The sequence below is a fragment of the Ursus americanus genome, chromosome 7 (assembly GCF_024610735.1).
Source record: "Ursus americanus isolate L20-20 chromosome 7, mUrsAme1.1.p, whole genome shotgun sequence".
In the NCBI taxonomy this organism is placed as follows: domain Eukaryota; kingdom Metazoa; phylum Chordata; class Mammalia; order Carnivora; family Ursidae; genus Ursus; species Ursus americanus.
The window spans coordinates 60,929,291-60,951,860 of record NC_142133.1 but is presented as its reverse complement, the minus strand read 5'-3'; the positions used below and the strand labels follow the sequence as shown (position 1 = coordinate 60,951,860).

The window sequence follows — 22,570 nt, the reverse complement described above, 5'->3', positions numbered from 1 at the left end:
CACAGTAGGCAGGCCAATCACTGGAAAACAACAAAGGTAGCTTTTTAATTAGAGAAAGATTTAATACCTGCAGGGTACCGATAGGCTGATGGTTTAGTGGTGAGTGTATTAATAATTTGAGGGTATTTTTACAATATATTTTACTTATGGATTGTGTGGTGTGATCTTAATTTAGTTAAAAGAAAATAAAATGTACTGGTGGTAATAACCAGTATTTATTGAGTGCTGTCTTTGTGCCATGCATAGTTGTGTTTTAGTTGTCTTTGAGGTAGGTACTGTTATTACTCCCATTTTACATTTGAAAGAACCAAACCACAGCAGATTAATTTATCACAAGCCTAATAAATGGCAGAGCCATTACTCAAACCCAGGTAGTGACCCCAAAGCCTGTGCTTTTTCATCTATTAATACCACAGTGCTTATGTATATGTGTGTATGTGCATATGTGTGTGCATGCGTGCATAAAAAGACTGGGATGGATTCACATAATGATACCATCATTATCTATGGGTAGTGCCTTAAAGTTAGTTTTATTGTGTGTGTTTTTCTGTAGTTCACAAAATGTCTGTTACTAAAATGAATAATTTCGTTGGGGAAAAATATGCAAAGTGTTTGTAATAATTAGTCAGAATTTTCCGTCTTCTGGTGTTTGTGTAACTCCTGTGCTTTTTGTTCTTTTGCTACCAACATATGAAGGTTATTTGGGGATTATACTCAAAAAGTATAATTTGAAAATTCTAATCAAGTGTATTTTTCTTCTGGAATTAACTTGCTCTGTGAAGATGAAAAGCAATTTGGTCTTTTGGTGATTAAGTTATTTTTCCCATTCTGTGCTGCTCCTCTAGGTATGGCAGGAGGAAAATACCGTTCCTTTTTAATCCACGTCAAGGCAGTGAATGAAAGAGGAACAGATGAGATCTGTAACGGTGGTATACGCCCTGTAGTAAGACTTCCATCCCTAAAACACCAGAGTAACAAGGGTTATTCACTTGCTTCACTCTTGGCAAAAGTCGCAGCAGGCAAGGTACGAAGCAGTGTCATTTTGAACCACAACAGTGCTACTATAAACATTATGGACAAGATTTGACACAATTGGAAGGAGTACGACCCTTCATTGATTTTTCAATAGACACGTGGTTTGTTTATAATTTTTCTTTGCAGTGACTTTAAAAATGTATTTAAGAAGTATATATTTTGAATTAACTTTAAGCGAATGTTTATAAAGTATACTCAGAAGAGAGTAATTGTTAGCAGACACTTCCCTTTATAATTATTTTAGGCCATAATATTTATTTAGGTTTTAGAGTTTGTGTCTTTTACTGGTAACTCACTACTTTTTTTGGTAAACTTTTGGGAGGATGCAGGAAGAGAAGTTGGGTAATAATGTTAGAGATAAATCCTAATTTCAAGGTTGATTTTCTACAAGTAGCTGTGTACCATGCAGTCTCTTCATAATTGTCTGATCTTGGATTTTCCTGAACTCTGGAGATTTTTGTTTCTCTATCATCATTATTCATAAGCAACAATAGCAATATCAGTAACACCAATCATCTTATATTTGTATAGGTCTTCCAATTTTTCAAGGACTTCTGTGTACTTTATCTGATTTAATCCTCAAAATAACTCTGAGGTAGGCAGAGCAGGTGCTACTATTATCTCCATTTTTCATACTGAAAGTGAGTGAACCTTAGAGATTGGGGAGCGGTCATATTTCATATCGCTTTTAAGTGCTGTGGCTGGGACTTGGTCTCAGGACTTTGGCTTTCTAATCTTTAATTGGGTTATTGCCTTTAAAACAGTGACTTTGTTTTTTTCCCCCCATTATAATTCTGGGGGAATTTAGTCATTTACTGAATATGAGGGTTAAAAGCTATCATTTTAATTTGATGTGTATGTTTTGATAGTCATAATTCAGTTATTACTTTTTTTTAAAACTTTAAATAGTAAATAATTTTTTAGTTTCATTTGTTTGTTCATTGAGTTATTTGTTTTTGTATGTTTAGGAAAAATCATCTAATGTTAAGAGTGAAAATGCAAGTGGTGCCCGAAAATCTGAGAATCTCCGGGGCTGTGACTTACTGCAAGAGGTCTCAGTCACCATTCGAAGATTTAAGAAAACTTCAATTTCTAAGGAAAGGTAACCTCATTTCCTTCTCCTACTATTCTTATAGTAGTAAATGTACAAAGAGTTCTAGTAAATACAACACATATAAAATTTTTTTTTAAATAAATAAAATTTTTTAAAAGATTTTATTTATTTATTCGACAGAGATAGAGACAGCCAGCGGGAGAGGGAACACAAGCAGGGGGAGTGGGAGAGGAAGAAGCAGGCTCCCAGCGGAGGAGCCTGACGTGGGGCTCGATCCCAGGACTCCGGGATCACGCCCTGAGCCGAAGGCAGATGCTGAACTGCTGTGCCACCCAGGCGCCCCAGCACATATAAAAATTTTAAGTCTTCTTTTTACTTGAAAGGTTTTGTTTGCTTTCCATTTTACTTAAGTACTTGTAATCTCAGTGAGGGTATGAATTACCTTTCTACCTCATTGGTTTATCCCTGGTATATATACAGTACTTTGAAGTATACCAGGAATATTGTATTTGTACAAATGGTATTTGTAGAATGAGGAAAGAAATATAATTTGAAGTTTTATTCACTCTTGGTCGGAATATGATATGTTATTAAACTTAATTTCTTTTATTTTTTTAAAAAAGATTTTAGAGAGAGAGAGTGAGCGCGAGCAGGGAGAGGGGCAGAAGGAGAAGCAGACTCCTCGCCGAGCAGGGAGCCTGATATAGGATTCGATCCCAGAATCCTGGGATCAGGACCTAAGCCAAAGGCAGACGCTTAACCGGCTGAGCCACCCAGGCGTCCCAAACTTACTTTCTTTTAAAACTTTCTATAAACCAAGTATTGTTTATATGCTGTTTTAAATCTTTAATACCATAACATTAAGAGATCAACATTCCACTGTAATAATTTTCAAAAAAATATTTTTAATTGTGATGTTCATGATTCACAGTGAAGCAAATGACCAACCAGGTTGTGATAGCTTTAGTCTGTTCTGTTTTGATTGTTTTTTTTTTTTTAAGATTTTATTTATATATTTGACAGAGATAGAGACAGCCAGCGAGAGAAGGAACACAAGCAGGGGGAGTGGGAGAGGAAGAGCAGGCTCCCAGCAGAGGAGCCTGATGTGGGGCTCGATCCCATAACGCCGGGATCACGCCCTGAGCCGAAGGCAGACGCTTAACCACTGTGCCACCCAGGCGCCCATGTTTTGGTTGTTAATATATTTATATTCTCTTTTTTTAGAGTGCAACGATGTGCTATGTTACAGTTTTCAGAATTTCATGAGAAGCTTCTTAACACTCTTTGTAGAAAAGCAGATGATGGCCAAATCACAGAACATGCCCAGAGCCTTGTGTTGGATACCCTTTGTTGGTTAGCTGGAGTACATTCAAATGGACCTGGAAGGTTAATAATTAAGATTTTACTTATCACTGATGATTGCCCTTTGGATGTTATGAATAGAAGTTCAAGATGAGTCTAAATGTCTGCTATTGTTTTGCAGCTCCAAAGAGGGAAATGAGAGCCTGCTTTCAAAAACACGAAAATGTCTTTCAGACATCGTACGTGCCTGCTTCTTTGAGGCCGGACGAAGCATAGCCCATAAGTGTGCCCGATTTCTAGCCTTGTGCATTAGGTTGGTGTTTTTTTGTTGAAAGTCCAGTTTGTAGATGCACTTGAAGTTCAGCAGGTGATGGCTGTGTCTGTGGTGTAATTTGATACTTATCGAATGAGTGTATAATTATAGGATTTTCAAAAGTTGGTGAGGGTTATCGAGATTCTAAGAATGAACTTCAGATTTTTAGGAGAAAATGTCATATTGCATACATTTTTTTAAGAAGATTTTATTTATTTATTTAGAGAGAAGCATGTACGAGTGAGGGAAGGGACAGAGGGAGAGGGAGAGAGAGGATTTCAAGCAAACTCCCTGCTAAGTACAGAGCCCAAAGCAGGGCTTGATCTCACCACCCTGAGATCATGACCTGAGCTGAAATCAAGAATCAAATGCTTAACTGACAGCCACCCAGATGCCCCTTAATTAAAGTAGTCTACTAGGCTTCTCTGCCTATTATTAGCAGTTTGGGGACTTTCGTAAGGCGAACGCTTCTCCCACTTTTATTTTTATCTTCCCTGGTTGTCTTTGGATTCTTCTCCTAAGGCCTTATTCCCTGTTATATGACAGTCTTACCAGGCTTATTTGTAAGATTGTGCAGACCTTTTTTCTAGACCCTGAGACTTAAACCATCTAGTAGATGTTTAAAAATGAATAGTTAGTATTGACTATATATGCTTGTTAGCCCTTTTTGGTGAAGAAAACCATTACAAAGATCCTTAGTATAATCAGTCCCTGTTATCTTTCTATGTGTATAAAGGGCTTTAGGGCAGATTTTTCTTGTAATCTCTATGAATATATTTTAAAGGGTTTTCTTAGGTACTACACCATGTTTAGGATTGAATTTAGATATTGAGTGATATATTTACATTTTTTCTTTTAAATTTTTTTCAGTAATGGCAAATGTGACCCATGTCAACCAGGTTTTGGATCTGTTCTGTTGAAGGCCTTACTTGATAATATGTCATTTTTACCTGCAGCGGCAACTGGTGGTATGTGAAATTAGTTTAATCACAAATAGCAATAGGCATAGGAAATATCTCACAATATATTCAGGATTATTTAGTAAGTATTTTTTTCCTCGGTTGTTCCCCCTTTTTTCTGTAGCTTCTCTAAGGGGTTGATGAATTGTGATTTATCAGATTGGCAGATACTCTGTTCAGTAGTACTGCTTGGAAAAAGTGGGAGAGTTAAGTAAATAGCATCATCTTAATTGATACATTTTCTGTATTTCATTAAAATCATTGAGTTGTTTGGTTGTTAATTGACTGTAGATCAGATATCACAAATTTGCTAAAATGCCAGGAAGGGCCAGAGCGATGACATAAGTAGAATGCTCCATGCATGTATTGTGTGTGATTGGTAGGCACTTTGGCAAACGAGAACTCTCTAAAGGGGCCAGTAGATTTCTTCAGCACTTGAAGACTATAGACATGCTATTCAAGAGTGAATGTGGTGTTAAAAAAAGGAATGAATGTAGTTATCAAGTAGCACTTTATAAAGCAGTCTCTTAAAATAGCACATATATAAAGTAATGAATATTTTAAAAATATTTAAAAATATTCTTAATGCTATTTTGTTGTTACTATAAAGGGCTACTGATTTGTCCTTTTAAACCTAATGTTATCTTTTTGTAGACGTTTCTTACAGTCTTTTGTTTAATAAATAATCAACTTACTCAGCAAGGATTATATTTGGTCTTTGTGGTATTGTAGAAAAAGAGCCTACTCAAAGTTAGTTGTTATATGGTTATTTTATCAATATCTTACTTTGGGTAAAGAATCTGTTTATGTTTACCTTAGACATAAATTGGGTGAAACTATTAACTCTGTTACATAGAGTAGAATGTTTTGGACTCGGTTGCTCACTCTAACAGCCTTGGAGTTGAAAATAGTTTTTTGAGAATATTCTTTGAGGTAGGATGCTTAAATTCTGGGGTGTACTTAGTACTTAGATATCTCATGTTTTATAAAAATCTTAAAGTACATGATAATGATCGTCTTTTAACCGTGTTGATTTGTATCTAACTGGCAGTATAGGATAACTATATTCACTTGCCAGCATGTGTTACTTGTACCTCATAGCCTTCCATTGTTCTTGAAAGTTTTGGTATAAACCAAACAGTATTTCAGGAAGGATGGCTTGGAAGACCTGACATCTCTGTACCTTTCCAGTTATTCTAAAATGTCCCTCAGAGTCATCTCAAGTTATTGAAAACCTAAATGATTAGGTTGACTTATCTAGTCCTTAAAAAACACATTTCTAATTATCTGTTACTGTCTTCTTAGTGTCCTCCAAGGAATTGGTCCATTCTGTATAAGTTGTTTTGTAAGGTGACTTACTGATAAATATGTAATCTGAAGTTAGTTCTCTTTGTTAGCGAACAATGAGGAAAAGAAACATTGATTTGTTTTTATTGTTTTCAGGTTCTGTCTATTGGTATTTTGTCTTACTAAATTATGTTAAAGATGAAGATTTGGCTGGGTGCAGTACAGCTTGTGCATCTTTGCTTACGGCTGTGTCCAAACAGTTACAGGACAGGCTAACACCAATGGAAGCTTTACTTCAGACAAGGTATTTTAATATACGAAATGACTAACAGTGGGCCTTTCAGGATATGATAGGAGCTTTGTACAGAACTGTGTGTGTATATATATATATATACATATATATATATTTGCTTGCAAAAATATATTTGTGCATTTCCTTTTTCTAAATATTAGGTTAAGGTTTTCTTTCCTCTATTTTCTCTGAAATAATTCCTTTTAACAATTTTGAACGTCCTGAAAATGGTTATTTGGAGGACTAATTATATTAAAATGCTTAAAAGTGGTATTTCTTGCTAGTTGAAGAAGCATTTAAAATAATTTGTTTCTCTGTGGTTTGAATTTTGTGATTGGAGTTATATAAATCATTTATTGGCCATAATCAGTATTCTTCATCTGCTGGTTGATTTTTCTAAAACTTCAACATAATGCAATAAATAGCTGAAGGTTACGTTTGAGTTCTTGCCTGATCTTCAGTGTTGGAAGTTATTCTTTTATTTAACACGATGATTTTTGTAATCTTTTTAGATAAGAAATCTTGATCTTGATAAAATTTTACTCAAAGTCTTTGTATTTTCTACTGAGTCAGTGTAACTAGTGGTGGAGTTGAGGGAAGGGTGCTTGGTTATCTTTTCCTTGCTTTAATCTGCAGATGAAGATTCAGTCTTGGTTCATTACCTGCCAGTTTATTAGAATCACATTTGTTGAGTCTCCTTTAGAGTTTACGTTTCTGGGGGAACACAACTGAAATTCACTGAATTTCGTGGGTTAAATCTGGTTAGTGTTTCCCTTTGCGCTGTGTCAAACTGCTTTCAAAACTAAGTAAATAGGTAATTTGTTAATTAGATGGCTGACAGGAAAATTGTTAGGACATTATTTTATTTTTCAGATATGGATTATATAGCTCACCATTTGATCCAGTCCTTTTTGATTTGGAGATGAGCGGTTCTTCTTGTAAAAATGTATACAACAGCAGCATTGGTGTCCAGTCAGATGAAATTGATTTGTCAGATGTCCTTTCAGGTAGTAACATCCTTTATTAAAGGAATTTCTGAATTTTATATATTTGGTTAAGCTACCATTGACAACAGATTGTAGTTACTGTGTTCTGTCTTGAAAAACTAAAATTCTTCAGAACTTAACATCTGTGACTCATGAAACTGTTTGCCTTTATTTTATAACTTCTCCCTCAAAAAAAAAAAAATGATTGAAGTTACTTTTGGAAGGGTTGTGAATTGCTTTTTGTTCGTGTTTTTGTGTGTTTCATTGCATGTCAGTATGACTTTAATGCTCGTAAGAGACTTTAAAATTTGATTATTTGTTGTAGGCTTTTCTGCTTTATTTGGTATGCCTTTGATGGCCACAAAATCAAAGAACATTTTATTTCATATTTCAGAAAATAAGATGGATGTATATTTATTGTAATAAGTAAAGATGGAGAAAAAATTTTCTATATCTACTAGCATACTCAGTTAAACTTTGTACAGTGTTACATGTATTCTCGTATACATTTCTGAAAGAATATGCTTTTAGGATTGAATGTATAACCATTTCAGGTGCCATAATTTGGTGTTTATTTAGTTTTGTTAATGTAAATAATGACCGTTATTTTCTTACATCTTACTGAACTTACCGTAAGTGTTGTCAGTAAACCACAATGTTAGAGTTTTAGGTCAGCGTAATAAGATAATTATCACATTAAACAGAAGTAAATTTGGGCTGTTAATTTCAGTTTCTTAAACTTTAAATTATGAATCATGAGAAAAAGCGAAAGAGAAAAATCAAATACAGAAATAGAAATAAAATGTAAAGTGCCTTAATTACAAACTTTCCACCCTCTTAGATTACCTTAACAGGATGTTTAGCTGCTTAGACTTGTTTGCTACACATGTTCATGAACATTTTTAATGAAAGAGGTCATATTAAACTTACTGATCTTTTAACTTGCCTTTTAATGGCTTATGTTGCTTGTGGGTATGTGTTACCTCTTCTGTTTGATGACTTAGGCTCTGACTACTTTATGCTGATCTCTCTGTTCAAGTGACACGTCAATTTATGAGTGGACCTCAGAGGAGAGGTTAGAACTAGATATATAGATGCCTTCTGTATACTTAGGAGAGAAGGAGATTTCATTATGGAGAGAACGTAAGGAAAAGACCATAAAGCTCAGGTCCGGCCAGGGAGTTAAGCACACGAGAGCAGCACACTTAGTAAAGAGAAGGGACTTAGAAATCGTGACATAAGTCTCCATCTGAATGTTGCATTTTATTTCTCACCATTAAACCTTGTGCAGTGTTCCTTTTCTCAGTTAATGGCATCACTGGCACAAATCAGAAATCTGAATGTCATACTTGATACCTCCTGCTCAGCCTCCACATTGAGGCTGTCAACAGATTCTGTTATATCTTTTTATACCATCATGTATTTCAAAGCTATTCTCTTACCTCCCATGATCACATGATTACAGGAAAGCCAGTCATCTTGAATCTGGACTACAGTAATAGTGTTCTAACTGGTCCTGCCTCACTTGAGTACATTCTCCACGTTGCAATGAGTGTGATTGTTTTTGGATGCAAACCTGGTCACTTTACCTCTCTCCTTAAAATATTTTTCATGTCTTTCCGTTACTCTGCAGTCCAAAGTCTTTGTTTCAGCATATAAAATCTCTTATGATCTGGCTCTCTTTCCCTTGCCACCTAATCTAATACCATTGCCTCTGTTAGTCAACTCTCTCTGGTCCAGTGATTCTCAAAGTGTGGTATGTAGACCTGCTCAGGGTCCCTGAGACAACTTTCAGGGAATCCGTGGGTCAACTGTCTTTGTGATAGAACAATATTATTTGCCTTTTTCACTGCATAGACATTTATACTAATTGTGCAAAAGCATGATGTTCTCTACTCTGCCCTTGCAATAAAAAATATGCCAGTTTCATTAAAAATGTCCCTGATGAGGCAGTAAAAGTTGTTAATTTTATTAAGTTTTGAAACTGTCGATACTCATGTTTATTCTGTGATGAAATGGGAAATAGGCACAAAGCACTTTGGCTGCATACTGAAGTACCACGGTTGTTTTAAGGAAATACTCGGGCAGTTTGAGTTACAAGCTGAACTAGTTGCTTATTTTATGGAACACCGTTTTTATTAAAAGAATGACTGATTTGCAAAATATGTTCATTCGCACTTGATTGGTAGGTATTTTTTAAAAAATGAATAGAAAAGAACTATCAGTTTCCATCCAGTTGATAGTATTTTTTGCCAGTGTTAAAAGAGCTTTTAAGCAAAAATTAGAGTTTTGGAAAACTTACATCATCCAGTGAGCTTGACAGCTTCTCGGTATATAACAACTTTTCTGATAGCCTATGTTGATATTACTGAATGTCATTTTTTGATATATATATATATATATATATATATATAATGTCTATATCTATATATATAATGAAATGTGTTAACGTATGTATATAGTAGTCAACCAGTATTTTCCAAGTGGGTAAGAGATTTCTTAAAAATACAGGAAGTCCAGTTAACACGCTCTAGAGTTTGAGAAGGGCATCAGTAAGATGTCAGAGACCAGGGATGCCTGGATGGTTCAGGCAGTTAAGCATCTGACTCTTGGTCTCAGCTCTGGTCTTGATCTCTGTGTTGTGAGTTCAAGCCTTGCAGTGGCTTGAACTGCGTGGAGCCTACTTTAAAAAAAAAAGAGAGAGAGATTTAACACACCACATGGCAAATAATCTTCAAAAAAAAATACCACTTGCCAAAGTTTTTGAATATATAAGACTATTAAAAATATTCCTTTTCCAACATTTTTTTTTTATAAAGGTCTACCAAAACAACATCCTGCAACATACTGAATGTGGAGACAGATAGGACAATAAACTACCCTCTTTGATAAGCCAGATTTTAAAGAGTTTTGCAAAAATGTAAAACATTGCCCCTCTCATAAAGTTATTTTTGTCTGAAGACAGTTATTATTCATCAGAGTATGCTGTTTATATCTAATGAATTTATTACTACTACATGAGTTAATGTTTAAAATATTCTTATCCTAAGATTTCTGCTAGGATGAGTATCTATCTCTGTCTATCTATCCATCCATCCATCCATCCATCCATCCATCCATCCATCCATCCACAACCAACATAGATGAATGTTCTTTAACAGTTCTTAATCAGTTTAAAGATAGAGAGGTGTTTGGATTGAGAAATGTTCCTCCAGCCTCCTTGCTCCTTTAGTTCCTCTAATGTGCCATATTTTTTCCTACTGGAGAGATTTCACTTATGTTGTTTCTTTTGCCAGGTTTCCCCTGCCTGGAATAAATACATAAAAATGTCATTCTTCCCATAAATCTCATCTCCTCATCATGAAAGTATTTTATTACTCCTTGACTTAGACTGATTTCCCCTGGACTCATTTGTCCTTGAAACTTCTTTTAATTAAAACAGCACTTTTTTTTTTTTAGTGTTTATTTAAATTCCAATTAGTCAACATACAGTGTAATATTAGTTTCAGATGTACAGTTTAGTGACTCATCACCCTTCTTGATCCCCAACACCTGTTTAACCCAACCCCCCCCCACCTCCCATATGGTAACCCTCAGTTTGTTTTCTTAGAGTGTGTTTCTTGGTTTGCCTCTTTTTTTTCCCCTATGATCATTTGCTTTGTTTCTTAAATTCCACATCAGTGAAATCATGGTATTTGTCTTTCTCTGACTGACTTCACTTAACATAATACTCTCTAGCTCCATCCGTGTCATTGCAAATGGCAAGATTTCTTTTTTCAGGCTGAATAATATTCCATTGTCTTCGTAATCCCTTCATCAGTCGATGGACATTTGGGATCTTTCTATAATTTGTCTATTGTAGATAATCTGCTGTAGACATTGGGATGTGTGTATCCCTTTGAATTAGTATTTTTGTATTCTTTGGGTAAATACCTTGTGCCCAAATGCTAGATCATAGGGTAAGTGCTTTTTTTTAAAAGTTCAGTTGTATGATTAGTTGTTTAGTGCCCAGTAATCTGTAACACAGAGTAGGTATTTAATGAGAACTGGGTCCTGTCCTTTTCTCATGTATTTCTCATGTCTAGTATTAAGTGCTCAATAAATAGTTTTGTGTTTTTTTTTTTTTTTAAGATTTTATTTATTTATTCGACAGAGATAGAGACAGCCAGCGAGAGAGGGAACACAAGCAGGGGAAGTGGGAGAGGAAGAAGCAGGCTCATAGCAGAGGAGCCTGATGTGGGGCTCGATCCCATAACGCCGGGATCATGCCCTGAGCCGAAGGCAGACGTTTAACCGCTGTGCCACCCAGGAGCCCCAAGTGTGTGTTTTTTTTTAACAAGTGTCAGGTCCTATGATGTGCACTGACAAAATGTTGGAGAACAGGTTTATGATAATTTGGTCTTGCATTTGGTTTAGTCCTTCAGATGTTGATAGTTTTTGTATCTCCCCATCCTTTCCATCCTTGGTTTCTGTTTAATTTTGTCTGTTAAAGAATTCTGTTTAAAGCAGTGCTAATTCCAGAAAATTTGGACAATACTGAAAATAACCCTTTTCCCCTATACCACATAACACTTTTAATTGTTTTGTGTTCTTCTGTCTTGTCTTCTTGCTGTGGTTTTATGGTTCACATAATTGTGATCATGTGAATTATTTTAATTTTTTTTAACTACATATGCTAACTTAAACTAAAGTTGACCCTTCAACAACATGCGTTTGAACTGTGCAGTCCACTTATATGTGGAATTGTTTTCAATAAATAGAGTACAGTACTGTAGATGTATTTTCACTTCCTTATGATTTTCTTATTAACATTTTCTTTTCTCTAGGTTACTTTATTGTAAGAATACAGTATATAATATATAAAACATGAAAACTATATGTTAATCAACTATGTTATCTATAAGGCTTCTGGTCGACAGTAGGATAAAAGTAGTTAAGTTTTGGGGGAGTCAAAAGTTATGTGTGTGTGTGTGTGTGTGTGTTTTAAGATTTTATTTATTTATTTGACACAGAGAGAGACAGCAAGAGAGGGAACACAAGGAGGGGGAGTGAGAGAGGGAGAAGCAGGCTTCCCGTTGAGCAGGGAGCCTGATGCGGGGCTCGATCCCAGGACCGTCGGATCATGACGTGAGCTGAGGGCAGATGCTTAATGACTGAGCCACCCAGGTGCCCCATATATGGATTTTTGACTGTGTGCTGGGTTGGCACCCCCAACGTCAGCATTGCTTAAGTGTCAGATGTATTTTTATGATTATAAAGTAATAGGCCTCATTCTAAAATTGATAAAATATACAAAATACAAAGATATATTTACAGATAAATCTTGATAATATTTTAGAATGTTTCTTTAGTTTTTACTTAGTGTCATATTTATACAGTCAGTGTGAAAGAATGTATTCTGATTTTATGCATTCTTAACATCGTGTAATCGCTAATATTAGTAGCTGGTTCATTATTTTTTCCTCATTTAAAATCTAAATCACTTGTTACTGTTTCATATTAACGTGAGTGGTCACTGGGTTGCTTTTATGCAACTCTGCTTTTGCAACATGGAAACAAATATCTTCTGTTTGTGAGTTTTCTTAATCCCATGTCCATTGTGGAAGCACTGTATAATGGTTGTGTGTTTATGTATCTTCTCTAACTGAAATTGGAGTAGCAGCTATAATTTTCCATATGACTATCGCCTTTTGAAAATTAATTTACATAGCACAAAACTTGTCTCTTTAACAGGAAATGGAAAGGTCAGTAGTTGCACAGCTGCCGAAGGTAGTTTCACATCTCTCACTGGACTTCTAGAAGTTGAACCCCTGCACTTTACTTGTGTGTCAACTAGTGATGGCACCAGAATAGAAAGGGATGATGCAAGTACGTTTACTGGTATATACCTTCTTTTATTATTCACTCTTTCTATCATACGTTTTATGCTGAAGTAAAAACAGAGTGATATATAAGTACTTAAATACCCGTTTATATTATATGTAAGTTCCTTTGGTGTCATGTTGAATAGAAACTTTTTAATAGGAGGGAAAAAGCATTAATAGTTTTCCATATTTTTCTGTGTCAGTTCATAGTTTTTTTTTTTCTACTTTCTCAAACACTATCTTAAATCCATTTGTTTTTGTGTGTGTGCATTTTTAGAAGCCCTTTAATTTGGAAAATATCAAACATAACAAAAGTAAAGGGGAAAGTACGATAGACTACATTTCCCTTACCCAGCCTCAACTCTCCTCACCTGTTGGCCAGTCTTAATGTGTAGTTTGGGCATCATAATGTTATTTCTTGCATTTAAAGCTCACAGTATATTTAAAGCTCACAGTATATAATATAATATATAATATATATTGAGAAGAGTGAAGAGGGAATATTTTTTTCCAGATACTTTAAAGCACCTTCAGATATATGAACCAATATTTGAATGTGTTAAATTATGTCATATTGTTGGTATTTTAAAAAATCAATGGGAATTCTTGTTTTTAAATATACCTTCTTTTCTGTGATTTTTTTTTCCTTCACATCGTAGAATCAGTATTTATAATTCTGTCTTGCTGCAAATAATTGAAATTTTTATAATCAAAAACATTGGATATGGTTTTATCTTTATTTTACAGTCACAGAAGAGTTTGAATATTGTCTTGAATGAATTCTGCTGTTGGTGGTTTTGTGTTTCGTGGATTTCTTTTTGTTTTCTTCAACAGTTTAACGGAAAGTAAAAACAGTTTGCTTGAGAAGCTACAAAAAATTTAATCTTAAGAAGCGTTTTAGAACGAAATTTTCAGTCTTCAAGCGCCTTCTTTTTCAGAATCATCTTATATCTTCTAATCGTGGAAGTAACCATTAAGTGAAATCCTTGGCTTGTGTAATTTACATGAGAGTTTTCAATTGAAATCTAATATTTCTCTTATATAGGATGTACAAAAGGATGAAATTTTGTGTTTGCTTTCTTGGATTGTTATAGTCATTTTGTAGAGACATACATGTACACTGGAATAGAAAAATGCATGACAAGAAATTGAACTTTCAGAGAACTTTTTTGTTATAAATCAGACTCTTTCTTGGAACTGTTTTGAAATTAAGGGTCTAAAATTCATGTGTTTGAGTAAGTAATGCTTTTAGAAGATATAAAATTTTATAACAGATGTAAGAGTAGGTTTGAAAAAGAGAAGTATTCCTTCACACTCCCTTTCCTCTCCTGTAAAGCAAGCAATGGAACCAGTTTCTTTAATTTCCAAAGATGGTGTGCCTGTACAAGCACTCATATCTGTATTTCGCCCACACTGAAACCACCACCAGCAGAGGGATTTTTATTAAATGTTAGGGCAAAGTCTTGACTAGTGGTCATAAGGTGCTAAAAGGTAACTAGTCTCTCAACTTATTATTTACTTTTTTTTGGTAACATGTTAATTGTGAAATATGATGCTCTTATGAAAAAATGCAGAAAACCATTGTATGACCAGCAATTTATGACAAAACAAACTGTCCATGTGACCGCCAAGTCAAGAAATAATATATCCAGCACTCTAAAAAGTATCTTCATGTCCCTTTCCACTTATTTCTCTCTCGTTCTCTAAAAGGTAAACATTGTCCTAACTTGTAGAGTAATCATTTCTTGGTTTTTGTTTGTTTCATTGTATAATCAATTATGTGTTTCAGATCACTGGTTGAATAGAGCCTTTATAATATAAAATTGCTTTTATGTATTTTTTGGTTTGCCCTCTGTTTAGTGTTATGATTGTTAAATTCATCTATATCAGTGCATGTAGTTACTTGGTTCTTTTTCATTGCTACTTAAGATTCTGTTATTTGAATAAAACAAAATTTATGTGTCTACTATTGATTAGCGTACTATTGATTGATATTTGGGTTGTTCTGTTGTGATGCTTTTAGTGCTACTGGATATACGGTTTTCTTGGATATGAATGTAGACGTTGTTTTGCTGTTTCATAGGTTTTCCATATATTCAACTTTAGAGAAATGTACTTTTTAATTTCCAAATGTATGATGATTTTCTAGTTATCTTGCTATTGATTTTTATTTAAATTGCTATAGGGTCAGAAATTACTCTGTCAGTCTTGCACACTGTGTTGGGAATTGTAGAGGATCAGTTTTTATAAATTTCCATGAATACATGACAATAATGTTTGCTCCGCACTTGTTGGTGAAGTGTACTCTATCCGTTTGGGCAAATTTGCTATTTGTGTTCCTCTGTCTTTATTAACTCCTTGGTTTCTTTTAGTTCATACGATCAGTATGTTAAATTCTTGTCGCTACACCTGTGGAGGTGGCTGTTTGAGTTTCATCAGTCTTTATTTTATGTATTCTGAAATTAACCATACAAGTTTAAAATGCTTGTATCTTTCTTGCGAATTTAATCTTTCATCATTGGGAAGTATGTCTTTATCTTTGCTAGCTATTTTTTACAAGGTTACTGTGTTTGACATTTATATACTTTCCATCATCTTTCTTTTGGTTACTATTTGTATGATACATATTTTTCCTTCTTTTTACTTTGAAGTATTCTTTCGTAAGAGGCTTTTTTTAATCCGGTCTGATACTTTGTCTTTCAGTTGGAGTATTTATTTACATTTAATGTAATTACTGATGTATCTGTATTTAAATCTGCTATGTTTTTAATATACAAGTATTAGATTTCTCTTTTTGCCAGTTAGATGTTCTTCTCTTCTGTTTTTGGCTGATTATATTTTTATGGGGCTGTTTTTCTCCTTTTTTACTATTTTTAGCATTTATCCCAGAGATACAATATATATACACATACCCTTGATATTCAGAAGTCCAACTGCTTTTTGTACTATACAGTGCAAATATCTAGAACATTTGTCACCTTCCTGATTTGTATGGTTTTGTGGTTATATACCTTATGTGTTTTTATTCCCAAATACATTATTAGAGTTTTTTGTTTTTTTTTTTTTAAAGATTTTTTAAATTTATTCGACAGAGATAGAGACAGCCAGTGAGAGAGGGAACACAAGCAGGGGGAGTGGGAGAGGAAGAAGCAGACTCATAGCGGAGGAGCCCGACGTGGGGCTCGATCCCATAACGCCGGGATCACGCCCTGAGCCGAAGGCAGACGCTTAACCGCTGTGCCACCCAGGCGCCCCTAGAGTTTTTTATATTCAGTATTCATTTGAATTTATCTCATAATTTAATTCATTCCTCTCTTTCTCTTTCTTTGCTTTTGAACTGAAATCAAGTATGATTTTCTTTGTTTGAAAAGTAAACTGTGAGGTCTCTTTTTGTTCTTGTCTACTGATGATGAATAAGCTTAGCTTTTGGGGGAAAATTTTCAAATTTTTAAGAATAATTAGATGAGTGGGGCGCCTGGGTGGCACAGCGGTTAATCGTCTGCCTTCAGCTCAGGGCGTGATCCCGGCATTACGGGATCGAGTCCCACATCAGGCTCTTCCGCTATGAGCTGCTTCTTCCTCTCCCACTCCCCCTGCTTGTGTTCCCTCTCTCGCTGGCTGTCTTTCTCTGTCGAATAAATAAAATCTTTAAAAAAAAAAAAAAAAAAAAGAATAATTAGATGAACAGGCCACACAGTCATTATCCAGATTCCAATATTACTGATATTTTTCACATTTCTTTTATCTCTTCTTTTTCTTTGTTGAAGTAATCCAAAAGGAATCCTAGATATTATATCTTTTTTCCATATATATATATATACACATACACATACATATATATAAAATATATAACCTTAAACAATGTGGATATTCTCTATAATAACTGATGCCATTTTTAATCATATTCATTTAAACTATAATTAATCCGGATGCATTTTTATCATAACCAAATAAATTAGCATAATCAGTTCCATGTTATGGTCTGTTTTCCATACATAATTAAATTTATCTGAATATCATAACAATAAATTTTACATTTGGCTTATTAGGTTTAGAGGTGTCCTCTTTATTCTTGGAAGTATAGAATTATTATTTCTCATAGTGATTTAAAGATAATCTTTTACACTGTGTTAGACATTACTTCTTGGTCTTATAATTCCGCTTTTAAGGTCACTGTCAGTTGTCAAGGTGTTTTTGAGATTCATTCATATTCTCTTCCTCTCTTTGCCCCCACCTTTTTAATTTTAAAGGATTTATTTATTTATTTAATTTTGTTTATTTATTTATTTTATCAGAGAGAGAGAGGGCATGCACACACAAGCAGGGGAAGTGGCAAGGGAAGACAGGGAGAAGCAGGCTCCCTGCTGAGCAGGAGCTCGGTGTGGGACTTGATCCCAGGACCCTGAGATCATGACCTGAGCGAAAGGTAGACGCTTAACTGACTGAGCCACCCAGGCATCCCTCACTCCCATCCCTTTTTTAGCAATTTTCTGTGATGTTGCTGTATGCAGTTACATTTGTATTTATCCTGCTCAGGATTCATAGGTCGTCCTGAATCCTTACTTGATACCTTCCATCAGCTTTAGAACGATCTCAGCCATTAACTGTGCAACCATTGTTTCTGGCTTGTTTTCTGTCTTCTCTCTTTTTGTATTTCCAATTTCATCTGTGTTTAAAGTCTATAATTTATTGGTTTGATGCATTTATATATTACAGAATGATTACCACCATAGCAATTCCATGTGTGTTACACTTCATCAGTATAAATGATAGAATTCTCAGTTTAATCTCTCCTATTACTATGTATTGGTATTTTTTCCTAATTCATCTTCCTTTACTAATTCTGTCTTCTATGTAATGATTTATGGAACAAAAATACCCTTTTTCCTCTCTACTGCAGTGTTACCTCTGTTAGAAATCATGTCTCTGCTGTTGACACAGGTCTCTTTTTGTTCCATTGTTCAATTTGTCTAGCCCTATGCCAGTACCTAATTGTCTTTTTTTTTTTGTAAAGATTTTATTTATTTATTTGACAGAGATAGAGGCAGCCAGCGAGAGAGGGAACACAAGCAGGGGGAGTGGGAGAGGAAGAAGCAGGCTCATAGCGGAGGAGCCTGATGTGGGGCTCGATCCCAGATCGCCGGGATCACGCCCTGAGCCGAAGGCAGACGCTTAACCGCTGTGCCACCCAGGCGCCCCTATTGTCTTAATTATTGTAACTTTGTATTAATCCTTGAAATCTGATAGTATACATCCATCAGATTTTTTTTTCCTTCTTTTTTGGTAGATTTTAACAATTGATATAAAGCTTGTTGTGAAGTCATCATCATTGTAATTCCAGAATATTTCCATTACTCCACAAAGAGATTTCATAGTCATTAGCAGTCACTCCCAGTTTCCCTTTCCCCTCCATTGCCTAGCTATCACTGATCTATGTTGTTTTCTATGGATTTGCCTACCCCATACATTTGATATAAATGTGAAAGCATAGTTTGTGGTCCTTTTGTCTGGCTTCTTTCACTTAATATAATGTTTTCATGTTTCATCCATTTAGTATGTATCCCTTTTTATAACTGAATAGCATTCCATTGTGTGGATATACCACTTTTAAAACAACTTGTATGTACCTCCTTTTGTTTATCTGCTGAGATGTTAACAGGCATTTGGGTTGTTACTTCTTTTTGTCTGTTAAGAAAAATACTACCATGCAGCATATTTGTGTACCTTTTTGTGTTTTCAGTTCTTGAGTATATACTTAGAAGTGGAATCCACCATTTTTTTCCTAGTTTTTCTTAAAGATTCTGTGTCTTTTTTTATTTCCATTTTTCCCCAGCGTTATTGAGATGTAATTGACATATAATATTGAGCAAATTTAAGGTGTACAATGTATTGGTTTGATACATTTATATATTATAAAATGATTACCACCATAGCATTAGCTAATACCTCTGTCCTGTTATGTAATTACCAGTTCTTTTCAATGGAGATAACATTTAAGACTACTCTTAGCAACTAGGTGTGTAATACAACATTATTAATTGTCGTCAGGGTGTTGTACATTAAATCTTTGTATTTCCATTTAATTTTTAGAATCAGCTTGGCAATTTATACACCAAAAAGCTTACTTTTTTTCCTATTTTTAGAATTTGAATACAGATCAGTTCAGGAAAATTGGTATATTAATATTAAGCCATTTATTTCATTAACATGGTATATTTAGTATATTTAGGTCTTCAGTTACTCTGGGAGATGTTTTTTAGTTTTCCATGTTGACGTTTTGCACATCTTTTTTAGACTAATCCCTAGGTATTTGATTTTTTAAAAAGTAAGTGATTTTTTCTTAATTTTATTTCCATTTTTTTTGGTTGCTGGTGTATGGAAATAAAATTGATTTGTGTATATTAATCTCATATGTGATGATACTGCTATATTAGCTTACTAATTGTAATGGTTTGTGGATTCTTAAAGACTTTTTATAGACACAATCATGGCCTCTGTTAAGAGTTTTACTTTAGTGTTTTCCTAGTCATTATATGTTTTAGTTCTTTTTCTTTTTTTTTCTTTTTTTTTTTTTTTTAAAGATTTTATTTATTTATTCGACAGAGATAGAGACAGCCAGCGAGAGAGGGAACACAAGCAGGGGGAGTGGGAGAGGAAGAAGCAGGCTCACAGCAGAGGAGCCTGACGTGGGGCTCGATCCCATAACGCCGGGATCGCGCCCTGAGCCGAAGGCAGACGCTTAACCGCTGTGCCACCCAGGCGCCCCTTTAGTTCTTTTTCTTGCTCTCTTGTGCTTTCTAGGACTTCTTGCATGATACTGAATAGAAATGGTGGTCATAGTCATTTTTATTTTATTCTCATCTCTATTATCTTTATATCTTGTTTTTGAGACCCTTAGTATAATAATAGAAGAAGATATTGAAAACTCAGACTGGGCAAAAGATTTAAAAATTTTGTGGTAGTAGGATGACTTATTTCTTTTGGATTGTTCCTGTCTCTTATATGTTTCTGGTGACTTAATTCGTTTTCCCATAAGTATTATTCAAGCATTGGATTTAAAGTAAAGGGCTAACCTCCACATGGTTAATATTGAAAATTACTTTAATTACCCAAAAAAGTACAAGTACAGTATCAGTGCTTCAGTAAGTCTAATAATTATCCCTCTAGAATTGGATTTTTTTTTTTTAAAGATTTTTATTTATTTGAGAAAGAGAGAGCGCGCAGAGTGAGAGTAAGAGAGCACAAGGAGGGCCACGGGCAGTGGGAGAAGCAGACTCCCCGCTGAGTGGGGAGCCCAACACGGGGCTCGTTCCACGACCCTGGGATCATGACCTGGGCCAAAGGCAGATGCCCAACTGCTGAGCTACCTGGGCACCCCTAGAGTTGGAATTAATAGCTGTTTCTTTAGTGGACCATTTGATGAAGTGGATGGATTTCATTTTGGGGCACATAGCTTATGTGTGTTATGATTGCTCTTTCTTTGACCATGCTTGTGTAGTTGGATTCTTAAATATTAAATGAGGTGTCCTATGGCTGTTCTGTAATAAGTGTGTATTTTTTTTAAGTTGAGGACACTTTTAATTGTAAGAGGCTATGCACAGTTTCATTTATTGCTATCTTGTTGATTATAGCTTAATTTTTTTAATAATTTTTTTGAATCCTGGCACAGTATAGCATTGTTAGATGTTAAAATAGGCTGTCAGATACCTGGGTGTTGTTTCCCACCCACCTTTTCAGATATTTATTAGCAATTGATTTCTCTCAGCTTTAGATTCATTACTTGTAAAATGGGATAACAGTAGTACCTACCTGTGTGCCATTGCAAAGATGAAATGAGTTGATGTAAGTTCCATGCTTAGCACTGTGCCCTCCCATTGTCTTTGGTTTCACGTAGTCCTTGGTTCCAACTCTAGTTCTACCACTATGAGCTCTATAGGTAACTTCTCTGAGCCAATAACTAAGAAACAGAGTTCTAGTATCTGCTTCTCAGGGTTGTTCATCTGTTGAATATGTACTTAATTAAAAACAGTGTCACATGGTAATACACACTAAACATTTGCTACTATTGTAGTGGTGTCCTTTCCCAATATAACTTCCCAGTAAAGGCCTGTTATAATATAAATGTTAATGCTGTTATTAAACTTGGCCTTTACTTCTTATTTTGTGGTGATCTGTTTCATTAAGTTGTGAAATTAAGCTTTTTATCTTAGGTTTTTCTTAAATTGTTTTCCACAGATATTGGTAAATACTTAATGGGGAAAGAGTGAGTGATTTTTATAATGTATATTTGAGTAACATTGAAAAGGAAAGTCTAAGAAATTATTCAATTTATAGGAATTTCATAGTCTTTAAGGATGATAATTTTCACGGCTAAGCAGTATGTGCCAGAATTATTTGACATAGGTCAAATCGGACATATTTCTCTCCATATTAGAGTTCTGGGGAACATTTGGTAGGAGACAGTGCTTTACATATTCTCTGTGGGCCAGACTCTGTCTAGGCTATGCTTTAAAATGAGGAAATAAGGTATCATCAGATTTTGAAAATGGTGTTCTCATAATTGAAGGTTTTTTTGAACTTTTGTGGGGAGGGAGAAGGAGGTATTGCTATAGGAAAACTTAGTAAAACAAATTTCAGTTTATTTGTTATGCTCAAATTGTATAATAACATTGTTCTCATTTTGTGTTTTTATTTTAGCCATATTAAATGACATTTTTTGTATGCTGAAAATATTTTTAAGCTCAAAAGTGTACTAGTTTTTCTTTGATTTGAAAGTAGTTCCCAGATCCCTTAAACTTGAATACTGTTATTATCAATCAATATGCTTTTACCATTAAGATTTTCCTGCTGATACTCTTTAGGTTCTTATCTTTTAAAATGAAACTGGAGTTTTAATGTCAAGATAGTATACTTGGAATATGTTTCTATGTGAACCTTTTCCTCATCCCTCTTCTCCCCCCTTGTCTTATGCCAGTGAGTTCCTTCGGGGTTACTCCTGCAGTAGGTGGACTGTCATCGGGGACAGTTGGGGAAGCTTCGACAGCCCTGAGTTCAGCAGCCCAGGTAGCTTTGCAGTCTCTCTCTCATGCAATGGCATCAGCCGAGCAACAGCTGCAGGTGCTGCAAGAGAAACAGCAGCAGCTTTTGAAGCTTCAGCAACAGGTTGGAGACTCTTTGGCTCTTTGTTCATGCTGTCTCTAAACTTCAAAAGCTGAAAAAGTACTGTAAAAATGACCATTATTTTCGTAAAGGAAAGTAGGTTGACCGATCTGAGCTAATCAGTTTCTACAAAAATGGAGGTAACGTCTTTGTGATATATCTAAATTTTTTAAAAATAAATAATTTTTTAATAAATATCTGGGGGAATATAATTGTTATTTTTGGGGGACAGTCTCTAAGTACAATCCATTCTGTTTCAACACTCTTGGTCAAACGTTAGCGTTACCAGTTAGAATTTTTATAGATTGGACCTCCTGAA

General features: G+C 34.9%; 1 protein-coding gene across 13 annotated transcripts in view; it reads left to right on the top strand.

Moving 5' to 3' along the window:
• Window positions 1-22,570, top strand: part of BIRC6 (baculoviral IAP repeat containing 6) — a 226,981-nt gene that overhangs the window by 67,415 nt on the left and 136,996 nt on the right. For 7 of the 13 annotated variants that reach the window (XR_006781730.2, XM_045809116.2, XM_045809112.2 and 4 more), the window contains 9 exons: window positions 846-1,024; window positions 2,004-2,137; window positions 3,314-3,475; window positions 3,573-3,704; window positions 4,575-4,672; window positions 6,107-6,254; window positions 7,116-7,249; window positions 12,962-13,108; window positions 22,067-22,254. Coding sequence is in view for 12 of the 13 variants with exons in the window: in XM_045809116.2 (XP_045665072.2) it covers window positions 846-1,024; window positions 2,004-2,137; window positions 3,314-3,475; window positions 3,573-3,704; window positions 4,575-4,672; window positions 6,107-6,254; window positions 7,116-7,249; window positions 12,962-13,108; window positions 22,067-22,254 (1,322 nt within the window). In the remaining variant the exon portion in view is untranslated. Of the gene's footprint in view, window positions 1-845; window positions 1,025-2,003; window positions 2,138-3,313; window positions 3,476-3,572; window positions 3,705-4,574; window positions 4,673-6,106; window positions 6,255-7,115; window positions 7,250-12,961; window positions 13,109-20,475; window positions 20,551-22,066; window positions 22,255-22,570 lie in introns of all 13 variants that reach the window. The other 6 variants (XM_087863741.1, XM_045809113.2, XM_045809108.2 and 3 more) reach the window with 4 other exon arrangements.